Here is a 12303-nt window from a genome sequence, read left to right as displayed (position 1 = left end):
GGAAACAATTAAAGATTATGGTATGGATTTCCTTCATTTTCTGTGGTGGTTGTGAACATAAGAACGGCCATACTGGGTCAGACCAGTGGTCCATCTAGCCCAGTGTCCTGTCTTACGACAGCAGCCAATGCCAGGTGCATCAGAGGGAATGAACAGAACAAGCAATTGTTGAGTGATCCATCCCCAGTCGTCCACTCCCACACCCAGAGCATGGAGTTGCATCCCTGCCTATCCTGGCTAATAGCCATTGATGGACCTATCCTCCACGAACTTATCTAGTTCTTTTTTAAATCCCGTTATAGTTTTGGCTTTCACAACATCCCCTGGACTGTGCGCTGTGTGAAGAAGTACAGCCTTTTGTCTGTTTGAAACCTGCTGCCTATTAATTTCGTTGGGTGACCCCTGGTTTGCATGTTAAGTGAAGGAGTAAATAACACTTCCTTAGTCACCTTCTCCACACCAGCCACGATTTTATAGGCCTCTGTCATATCCCCTTAGTCGTCTCTTTTCTAAGGTGAAAAGTCCAAGTCTTTTTAATCTCTCCTCATACAGAAGCTGTTCCATTCCCCTAATCATTTTTGTTACCCTTCTCTGTACCTTTTCCAATTCTAATATATCTTTTTTGAGATGGGTGACCAGAACTGCATGCAGTGTTCAAGGTGTGGGCATGCCATGGATTTATATAGAGGCATTATGATATTTTCTCTTATTTTCTATCCCTTTCCTAATGGTTCCTAACATTCTGCTAGCTTTTTTGACTGCTGCCGCACACTGAGTGGCTGTTTAGGAGAACTATTCTCAGTGACTCCAAGATATCTTTCTTGAATGGTAGCAGCTAATTTAGATCCCATCATTTTGTACATACATTTGGGATTGTTTTCCAATGTACATTACTTTGCATTTATCAACATTGAATTTCATCTGCCATTTTGTTGTCCAGTCACCCAGTTTTGTGAGATCGTTTTGTAACTCTTCACAGTCTGCTTTGGACTTAAATATCTTGAGTTATTTTCTATCATCTGCAAATTTTGCCACCTCGCTGTTTACACCTTTTTCCAGATCATTTATGAATATGATGCACGGCACTGGTTCCAGTACACACCCCTGGGGGACACCACTATTTATCTCTCTTCGTTCTGAAAACTGATCATTTGTTCCTACCCTTTGTTTTCTGTCTTTTAATCAGTTAATGATCCATGAGAGGACCTTCCCTCTTATCCCATGACTGGTTACTTTGCTTAAGAGCCTTTGGTGAGGGACCTTGTCAAAGGCTTTCTGAAAGTCCAAGTACACTATACCCACTGGATCACCCTTGTCCACATGTTAGCTGAACCCCTCAAAGAATTCTAATAGATTGGTGAAGCATGACTTCCTTTACGAAAGCCATGTTGACTCTTCCCCAACAAATCATGTTCATCTACATGTCTGATAATGCTGTTCTGTACTATAGTTCAACCAGTTTGCCTGGTACTGAAGTTAGCTTACCAGCATGTAATTGCCAGGATTGCCTCTGGAGTCTTTTTGAAAAATTAGCTATCCTCCAGTCATCTGGTACAGAAGCCGATTTAAATGATCAGTTACATACCACAGTTAGTAGTTCTGCCGTTTCATATTTGAGCAAGTCAGTGACAGATCCGGGAATAGAACCCATGTCTGCAGAGTCCCGGTCCAGTTCTCTTTCTGTTAGATCACACTGTCTGTCCGCATGAGTATCTGCTATGTCCCATAGGTTAGCTGATGCTCTTTAAAGGGATGTGGCTGATGCATTTATCAAGTTTCAAAATAGTATCTGGAATGAAAAATATATCTTTTTAAACCTACTGTATGATTAAAAAAACACAGCTACAACGCAAACAAAATGCTTTGTATTTTCTTCATGAAGAATAATGCTGAGTTGCTTTGGGTACTATATCTCCTCCGTTTCACACAGCTGCCAGGAGGCAATAACTTTTCCAGGGAACAATATACCCTCCCCAAGAGGACCGAAGCACTTCTAGGGAAGCTGACAAGTCCATGAAAGCTAGGCACTTGGCAATAGGCCACCCAGAATAAAACTTTAGTTTCTTGAAGTCCTTATCTGTTTCTTCGTATAACTCCTCACCTTCTTGTGTGCACCCCTTCCCCCACCACAGTGTGTGCCAGTCAGGGGAGCTAAAGCAAGATGCTTTCAGAACTCACTTGCTGCTGCCCAGGTGTTGCTATTGAATAACCAAGGTAACACTCCACCCCTGGAAAAATGCACATGTTGCCTCTGTAATGCTTCCAGCCCTTGCCTTTTTGGGGACTGAGAATGCAAATTCAGGCCCAGGTCGCATGTTCGTTATTACACATTACTACCCCTAGCTACCAGGCTGGCTCACACTCTCTCTTCTTTCTAATGCTGTCTTCCTCTTTGTGGGTAGCTAGTGCTTGCATTATTCATGACAGCAGGTATTTCAGTTCCTGTTCGCCTTTAGGAATTCTATACAACAGTACAGCTATTGTAAATGGGTGTGTCCCATGCAACCCCCAGCCACCCACAGTAAATAAACTGGAACTGACACTGGTTAATATTACAGATGGAAAATGTGTCATTTGCTCATCTGCTCTGCTGGCAGGCAGCAGGGAGGAAAATTAGTTAAAACAAAAATCTTATCAATTAAGTTGCAGGTAAAGAATTAATAATTAAATTCAGTTTAAGAATTTTCAAAAGAAAAAAAAATATTTCAAAGAAAAACTGTTGGGTGAAAATGATTTTTTTCCTAACTGTCCTCACCTGTGTTTTTACTAGAGTCTAAGGTTATTAAAAACTGAAAGAATTGTATTAAAAGTCTTATTTGCATGTCACTATTATGTTGAACTCCTGTTAAAGTCATTGAGAGTTACACACTTGGGCTCCAATCCTGCACTGTGATCAGTGTGGAACCTCGGAGACTTCAGTGGATCTTTGTGTGGACACAGCAGTTCACCTGCAGGGTTCATAGTGCAGGACTGGGGTCACAGGTTGAAATTCACCCATGGTCAGAGTGCCAGCCAAAGGCCCATAGATTTCAAAAGAGCCTTCTATTGGCTACCTGCAAAGGGATGAATTTCAGTGATGGATTGCATGCACGTTCAGAATCATGGTGGGGAAATATTTAAATCCAACCAAAAATCTTCTCTCATTGAAGTATTTTTCTCTGCATTTAAAAAAATACATTAAATACAAAAAAATACCTTTGGTACCAAACAAAAAAATTCCTTAACTGTAGGTAAGAGAGCATCCCTTTGAGTTTAAAAATACATTTTGTTTTCTTGTCCATGGTCAGTTTATCCTAAAAATCATATTCTGTCTTGCATTGATAGATATTGATGAATGCCAGAATGGACCAGTGTGTCAACGAAATGCAGAATGTGTCAACACGGCTGGCAGCTATCGCTGTGAGTGTAAAGCCGGCTATAGGTTCACGTCAACAGGCCAGTGCGCTGGTGAGTATTTCCAGGCTTGTTTGTATCTCAGTATGCAGTAGATAGTGGCTTTAAAAATAAAACCTTTAAAATCATATTTTTTCTTTAACAAAGGCTGTAGTGTTTGTGTCACTCTAAAGTAATATGATGATAAAAATGTAGGGAGAAGATAGGTTTTTCCCCTCAACAACCCTCTGTTGCAGTGGTGCTCAAACTTTTCCTCTCGTGCTCCCCTTACCAGTAATGGAATGTGTCCACCTGGTCCGCCCCCACCCTGGGCCGGGGGCTGCAGCCGGAAGCGGGCTTGTAGCCAGGGGCTGAGAGCTGGGGCTGTGGCCGGAGCGGAACTGGGGGCAGAGTGGGCCTGGGTGGTGCTCCCCTGGACATTCCTCCACACCCCCATAGAGGGAGTGCCCCACAGTTTGGGGACCACTGCTCAGTTGGAATGTGTGCAGACTATATTTTTGAGCTGTAAGGACCTGCCTTCTAACAATATATAAAGGTTTTGATGAATGTTCTGCTTTTTTATCTCTCTCATGGTTAATACACTTCATGCCTGCAAAAATTCAGGTGTGTGATTGCAAAATAAGTCTAACCAGAGAACTTCCAAAGAGGGGCTTTGAAATGTCATCTGCCAAAAGAGTATATCCTTTGAATCAAACACTGAATAAAGTATTTTCATTATTGGTTACAAGTAAAATCTGGCCTTGACTTGCACTCAGTACAGTGCTTACTGCGTGACTAGTGTTAGCTGGATGGACCCTGTGCATATATCTCCATAACAGACCACAGTGTCTGGCTATGGAGTAGTATCATACAGCACGTAAAGATTATTTGAATCTCATACATGGACACATAATATTTTTCTAGCTTTTATTTAATTAACCTTAAAAATGAAAATGAAACTAAGAATAAACTGAACTAGAAGAACTTACATGGTCAGTGTTACAGTCAGAAAATTCATGAAGACTAACAGTTAGATTTTCAAAGGCACAAGTGGCAGTTAGGTTTCTAAATAGGCCATTTGTGCCCATCTATCCCTAAAGCTCCTTCCTTGAACTCTGTTGTGCTTAACCTTTCATTTGTGATATATCTGTGGAGGTAAAGCCAAGGAAAACTACTGTTATCTGGCCCTGAAAATTCAAAAACATCTCAGGGAAAGTGCAGTATTTTCCCCTTCCTCTACATAATTACTGTGGTTTGCATTATCACTTGCTAAATGTGTATAGCTAAGGATACGATTTAGTCACAGAAGTCACGGACCCTGTGACTTTTTCGGCTTCAGCTGTCAACACCTACAGCTGGGACCGGAGACTATATACCCATGGCTGCCGCTGGGGCCGTGTGCCCCCGCCCCACGGCTTCAGCCAAGGCCATGTGCCCTGCACTGTGGCGATGCAGTTCCCACACCCTCCTGGCAAGGCTCGGGCTGTCAGTTGTCCCCACCATGGGGTTCCAGCACACACACACACCTCTCTTTCCCCATCCCCCCGATTATGTTTAGTAAAAGTCAGACAGGTCATGGGCTGCTGTGAATTTTTGTTTATTGCTCTCGACCTGTCTGTGACTTTCACTGAAAATAACCATGACAAAATCTTAACATTAGTTTTAGCACACTATTTACCACTCAGATTTTCACAAATAATCACTGTCTTTTAGTAGTCTCTGATGACAAGGTGATCTGCTAGGTGATGTTCAATAGCTAGCTTAGAAAGTTTAAGAAGCTTTTCACACTTTTATAGACTTAAACAAGACTCTGGAGATTATTTTAATATACTTATTTGACTGGGACTACAGTTCTCTGTTCCATTCACTCTGTTTTCCAAGGATGACATCATAGCAAGAATGGTATTCTTGTTATCTTGATTATTTAAAGAATTGCAAAGGTTCTATACGGGATTGTGTGCCAAGTGGCTGTAAACATTGTATACATTTCTGGACAAAATAATAATTACAAAGGAACTTGATAACATTTTCCTTGGATTTTCTGCTTCTAAGCTTTTGAGTTTTAGGAAGTGCACTTTTCACTGCAGTGCAGTTTTGCATTGTTTTACGAGACCTTCATGGGAAAAGGGTGTAGGGGCAGAAAAGAAAATCACTTTGAGAACTAAAGCTTGTTTTGTTAAGATACATGGCAACATGTGCAAATATTTAGCATGTTGTTAACATGATTGTTGTTGTAATTCCTTCATTTTAACAGAACAGGAAAACCAGGGAAGGTTCTGATATGAGCCACAATACCCTAATACAAATTGGCACAAGCATTACTTCCCTGTATTTTGCTTTTATTTTATATTTAGTGAAAATAAGGTGGAACAATCACAGTCAAAATAAAAGTGTTTGATGAAGGGTTTGATCCAGCAAAGCCCTGAGAAAAGTGCCTGGCAACCTTACTGAAATCAATGGAAGTTTAGGGTGCTGTGCACCTTGTAGGATTGGGCCCACAGAGCAGCCACTGCATGGAAAATGGTATCACTAGAACTGGTTGTGTGCTATTATATCCAAATATGACCCGTTGCTGCCTCAGACAGATTGAGCTAGTTACTCCTCTCAGTATCTAAATAGAATTCTTCAGGTGTTACCTGTTATGGCAAGATAATAATTTGCATCCAACTTTCTTTCATAATGCCTAAGAGAGTGCTGCTTCCCAGTTCCTAATGTTCTGTGTTCATCACAAAAGAAGCTCCCAGGGTCTATGATGGCCATAAAGTTTGGAGTGCATTGAAAGTTGAATGCACTCCAAACTTTGGAGTACATTGAAAGTTGTGAAGACAGAACAGGGGACTTCCTGTTCATGGATCTCTCCATCACCAGGAAGAAGCTGCTTCTTTCTTTCGACTGAATATAAGGAAAAATTTACCTAATTAGCCACATTTGTTAGATTGTGAAATGGCTTTGAAGAGAAAAGGGAGTACCCCATCTCTTGAGTCATTTATAACGAGAATAGACAAAACACTTAGGAGTATACTGAATGGAACCAGCCCTCATTGGAATGGAGGTAGACAAGATCACCTTACTAGATTTTTTTCCATCTCTACTTCCTCTTATTATGGGGAGAAATGTGCTGAATAGTAAACATTCTGCTTCTTTATATGTGTTTTTCTGACTGCTGGTTAAATCCTGAACTTACAGAGGAAAGCATTCACAGCAAGGGTAGCAGTGAGTAGTCACATATCCAACTGGTGCAAAAGACATCCTGCTATCAGAAATCAGCATGTCATGCACTGGGCCAGCACTGCATGGTATGGTACTTTTTGTTGCTCTTCTGTGCAAGATGGTGCTATTAAGCATTTGTGGCTACTGTCAGGAAATGTGCTGTCCAAATTATTTGCCAGGCATGTCCCTGTTTTAAGCTAATCACACTCCCATTGATCGTGGTTTACGTAATGTCACTTTAGATGAGATTTAGATGCAACCATACTTGGGTGCACCACTGTAGCCATATTATTTGTGCACCACTCTGCTTGCACATTGGATTTTGGCTTTCTGAGAGCCTAGTGCAGGGAAGGGCCAGTGTTCGCTCCATTTCTCATTTGTATGAGTTCTCTGATAGTTAATCAAGGTGATCATATTACATTCAGTACTATAATCAAACATGTCTGCAAGCAAGTAGTATTTTCCTCTGGAAGTATGTATAACCATAACAGATAAAGCTCTTAAACCTCCCAAACCACTGCACAATTGTTTATTGTCTTTGTTTACAAGCTGTTTAATTCAGCATAAGAGAGATTTTCCTACACAATTACATTGCATTATTTTTATTCCCATTGTGCCCTGTTGCTGTAGCTAGAAATAGTCACTTGTAAGTAACTTTTCCCAATTATTTTCCAAATCTGCAAATGTTGCAAAAATTAATTTACCATGAATATTCCATTTTGTGTTAACAAATTAGTACTTTATTGCCATGAGAGAATAATTGTCATTTTAAATTAGAATCATGAATTGGATACTAGTTTTCATAGTTGCCACTTATAGTTTGTTTCTGGCTTTGTGGTTTATGGAACAATTTTCAGATGCCTTTTATTTACAGATCGCAACGAATGCCTAGAAATTCCCAATATCTGTAGCCATGGCCAGTGTATTGACACTGTTGGAGGATTCTACTGCATATGTCACTCGGGATTCAAAACCAATGCTGACCAAACGATGTGCATAGGCAAGTATCAAGTTATGCTGTTAGATTAATGAGTAAGGGGTTTGAGGCCTTTTCTCTGTCATAGTAATTGCCAGATCTGAGTAGACCAGTGGCACTTTTCGTCCAGTGACCTGCTTCTGACAGTGACCAGTAATAGATGCTTCAGAAAAAGGAGCAAGCAACACCTTGTTGACAATTATGGATAGAACTGACCATTGGCTAAGTTTATTCTGCATCAGCTAGTGATTGTTTTATACTCTGAAGCATATAGTGCTTATGACTTTAAAAAAAAAAAAAGTATCCTACCTAACATAGCTGTAGAGAGATGTTTTTGTTCTTCATATAAATATTCCATCCTTTTTAGAATTTCACTAACCCCTTGGTTTCAATCATACCTCGGGGAAATGAGTTCCACAGATTAATAATGCAACATTGCAATGCAATAATTGTAAAACTGTCTAATGCTGAAGCATGTAAAGGACTGATTTCCTGCGAGGCAGAAGCAAAGCTGTTTAAGTAAAACAAGAACTTTCATGTTAAGCCCTTTGAAAGCTTCAGGTTTAGGGCCAAATTACTTGCTGACTTCAGAGGACTTGTGCCCACTTATGCAATCAGTGAATTCAGAATATACTCTACTGCATCTAAGCCTTCTAAGCATTTGCTTGCGTAGTGCTCATCTCAGATAAAACTAGTCAGATTCGGGCCAATTTGTCCCTTTTCCATGGGGACATTATTAGAGTGGGAGAGAAGAAATGCACCCTCTGTTCTGGGTTTCACCCAGTTTTCTTACTGAGATTTTGGGCGTGTCTGGGTTAGAAGTGGCTAGCCACCTAAAAGCCCTTGGGAAGACAGCAGATCCCTTATAGACAAGGTTAATGTATGCCTCCTTTGGAAACGGCAAGATGGAAGCTGCATGTAAACAAGTTGTGGATCAGCCCTTGCTCAAAAAACCATCTTTTGACATTGTCAGTCAAATGTATAACCCTGTCTCATATCTTCCTTTTTTTTTTTTTTTTTTAGGGAAGCTTAATCTCTATTCTCCCATTTGCTCTTTTAGTAATCCAGGATTAGTTCATTTCTTTGCACATTGTTTGGCTATCTGGCCTCCCTCTTCACTATCAGTTAGTAACAGGAGTTCTTGTTGCTGCTTTTCTTTCATAGATATTAATGAGTGTGAAAAAGATCCATGTGGCAATGGAACATGTAGAAATACCGTCGGCTCTTTCAACTGCCGCTGTGACAATGGATTCATTCTCTCACACAATAATGACTGCATAGGTAAGGAGGTACTAAAACTGTTGCTGAGACCAGTCCAGGTTTTCTAAGATTGTCTGTTATTCTAATTACATAGTCATAAACACCATATTTTTCCAGTGAATTCAAATCCCAGCTGTATAGTCAATACAATTAGAGGTAAAGAGCAATTTCTTTGCTCTGGAAGCCAGTTTATCAGTCTCACACTCTATGCAGTGTAGTTGTAGCCGTGTCAGTCCCAGGATATTCGAGAAACAAAGTGGGTGAGGTAATATCTTTTATTGAACCAATAAAAATAAAAGAGACGTTGGTCCAATAAAAGATATTACCTCACCCACCTTGTCTCTCTAATCTCTTGCTATGTAATTTACTCCCCTCTTCTGGCAGCCACTTGAACATATGCCTCCGAATATACAGTCACTTCTAAGTATCTATCTAACTATCTAACTATCTATCTATCTATCTATCTAAGAATCCCATAAAACAATAAATTGGCTGCAATTTTTTCCCAATAGTTTTTGAGGAAAGCAAAAATATTTATGATACAGAAGAAAACTGTTTTGACTTTCTTCAGGAGATGACAGAAAGGGACAGGAATACTGTGGACTTAAAATCTCTGCAAGTAATGGGATTCTAGTGTGTGAAAGGCTGTCTGTCTGTGGCCCTACTGAATGCAAATGGGGCTCCAGGTGGGAGAAAGAACGCACGTGTGCATATCCCTTAGAAGAATCAGGGCCCACATTTGGGGATAAAGAGACAGATAAATAATTATGCCACCCTGAATGTATCAATATTGTGCTGTGAGGATGAAAGTCAGTTTAATAAACAGAATTCCTTCTTACGTGTATTTAATCTTTGTGGATATTCGCCATGCATTTCTCATGTTAGTTTTTTGTTTTAGATGTGGACGAATGTGCAAGTGGAAATGGGATGCTCTGCAGGAATGGCCGCTGCATAAACACAGTTGGGTCTTTCCAGTGTCTTTGCAACGATGGCTATGAGGTGTCCCCCGAGGGCAGGACCTGTGTGGGTGAGGTTTTAATCTAGCATTGGTTACTATGGCAAGAGGACCGTAAATCCTCAGCACATGTTCCCAGGTAAAATGGTGAGAAAAAGGCAGGTTAGAGAAGAACTTCCCCTGCTATCACTATGCTCTAGTCGAAAAGCACAAATACTGTGGTAGCATGCTGCATTGTAATATTGTATTCCTTGAAATACTCATTAAGTTATTGTGCACACAGCCAGGAAGGAATTTTGCTCTAGGACTGGCTAAAACTACCTTTGTCTCCTCTCTGGGGATTTCTTTTTCTTTTTTTTTGGCGGGGGGGGGTCAAATACCTTGCAGGCCATTGCGTGTAATCTTTTTTAAAAAACATCTTGCATATATTTGAGGGAAACAAACAGGTCCAGTGACTTTCCCAGATCTTCCCCTTTCATCGGAGTCCGATTTTACTTCATTCTTTTATAATAGTTATTGATTCTTCTTAATAAGAATGTACATAGCTCTCTAGATCACCATGGCACTTTACAAATGTATAGTATGACACCTTTCCTGGCCAGCACGCACCCTTGCATAGGGGCCTGGTCCAGCAGAGCCTTTCTCCCACCCATATGGTTGCTCCTTTGTATAATTTCAATGGCACTGTGCATAAAAGTAAGTATACATGCAGTTGTGTTTTCAGGATCAGGTTGTAAGGCAGATAATCAAAGCAAGACAACAGGACACAGAACAGATCAGGAAAGGCAGGTGGTGGGGAATTAGCGGTGAAGGGAAGAAGATAGGCAGGACTCCTGGAGGAGGCCAGTTTTAAAGAAGGTGAGGGTGGATGCTTGGAGGACAAGGTGGTGGAGACTGTTTAAGGCACAGGGAGCAGCGTAACAGAAGGCTTCGGGTGCTTAATAAAAGTGTTCAGCATATGGGGGCACTTCACACTTCTTGGGTGCCTGCTCCCTTCCAGATACATTTAATCCACTTATATCCCTGTCCATGTCTGACATGGGGATGAATTGATATTGATTCTTGGGCTGAGGAATCTTTCGTCTTTCTTGATTTATAAGATAATTTATAAGCACATTAAACTCCTTGTGAAAAAGGACTGCCTCCCTGCCCTCAGAGAGCCCTGCGAGTGATAGATGCTCCCATTCTTTTCACCGAGAGTTTTGCACTTGACTTGATGTGAGCAGGATTAGAGCTGCCTCAATAACTGTTCTGAATATTGTTCCTTCATTTCTTTGCTTGCAGATATCAATGAGTGTGCAGTGGAGCCTGGTAGATGCTCACCTGGCACGTGCCAGAACCTGGATGGGACATATAGATGCATCTGTCCTCCTGGATACGTTCTGCAAAATGACAGGTGTGAAGGTATGTAAGGGTCATTCGTATTTCATAATGGCAGCCTGGTCAAAATCAGCTCTCAGTCCTAATAATATGTATAGTCATGCCTATCTTTAGGCCTTGACGTGTCATTTTTGACCCCTGTCAAGTGTCTGAACCTAATCATAAAATAAAATAATTCCAACAAAATTAAGTATCCTGTAAAGTTTATGTACATGTGTACAGTATAATATGTATGATAAAGTATAAATGGTATTGATTTAAAAAAATAGATAATTAAATTAATCCTTCTAGGCTATGCAGCCACAGAGACTTTTACTCATTTGGGGGGCAACCCATTAGTCTGTCTAGGTACCTATCGCTATGGTATCTAAATACGCAGTATTACTTTTCTCTTGGTAATGTGAAATGCTAGATAGCCTGTGCTGTCATCACTTAGTATTTACTCAAGCAAAAATCCCTCTTGAGTTTTGCCTGAGCAAAGACTGGAGGACGTGACCCCCGGAAAGACATTTTTAAAGGCCTGTATGGCCTGGAGATGTCTCATTATTGTGGGCATGCCCACTGAAAACATCTTTGGAAGTTAGTCCCAAATTGCACACCTGGATTTATTATGAATAGAGCGCTAAAGTTTATTGTCGTTAAGGCACAGGGATTTGCTCTCAGCTGAAACTATGCAGTGTAATACCTGCTGGATCTCAATTACTGTGCTGGGTATTGTCAGTTACCTTTTGTGTTTTGCAGCTGCCAATACAGCAGTTTTGATTGCTGAAGTATTGTGTTCCTTTTCTTGCAGATATTGACGAGTGTGTAGAAGAACCAGAAATCTGTGCCTTGGGTACATGCAGCAATACTCCAGGCAGCTTCACATGCCTATGTCCTGAAGGGTTTGTACTGTCTTCCACAGGAAGAAGATGCCAAGGCAAGTTATTTTATACATTTTGGTCTTTATATATTTATTTGCTTTGGGTTTATTAAAAACTTTACTAGATGCCTGTTTCTAAAGTAACAAAGAGGCTGTAGAATCTAATAGTGGTTTTTCAAAAAGAAAGCTTCATGCTTATGTACTCTGTCCCAGATTCTCTCTCACTGTCTCCTCAGCACAAGAGAGAGAGGAGCAATTAAGAGTGAAAAGATATGGTTAAGGCACAGA

The 12303-nt window shown here is 40.6% G+C and overlaps 1 protein-coding gene across 6 annotated transcripts in view; it reads left to right on the top strand.

The window, feature by feature from the left end:
* FBN1 (fibrillin 1) overlaps nucleotides 1-12303 on the top strand; it is a 216199-nt gene that overhangs the window by 178042 nt on the left and 25854 nt on the right. For all 6 annotated transcript variants that reach the window (XM_043524453.1, XM_037910538.2, XM_037910540.2 and 3 more), the window contains 6 exons: nucleotides 3325-3447; nucleotides 7457-7582; nucleotides 8723-8839; nucleotides 9717-9845; nucleotides 11058-11177; nucleotides 11947-12072. In XM_043524453.1, the coding sequence (XP_043380388.1) occupies nucleotides 3325-3447; nucleotides 7457-7582; nucleotides 8723-8839; nucleotides 9717-9845; nucleotides 11058-11177; nucleotides 11947-12072 (741 nt within the window). The remainder of the gene's footprint in view (nucleotides 1-3324; nucleotides 3448-7456; nucleotides 7583-8722; nucleotides 8840-9716; nucleotides 9846-11057; nucleotides 11178-11946; nucleotides 12073-12303) is intronic.

The sequence above is a fragment of the Chelonia mydas genome, chromosome 10 (assembly GCF_015237465.2).
Source record: "Chelonia mydas isolate rCheMyd1 chromosome 10, rCheMyd1.pri.v2, whole genome shotgun sequence".
Classification (NCBI taxonomy): Eukaryota; Metazoa; Chordata; order Testudines; family Cheloniidae; genus Chelonia; species Chelonia mydas.
Note: the sequence above shows the minus strand (reverse complement) of the source record. Positions and strands in the feature narration are given on the sequence as shown.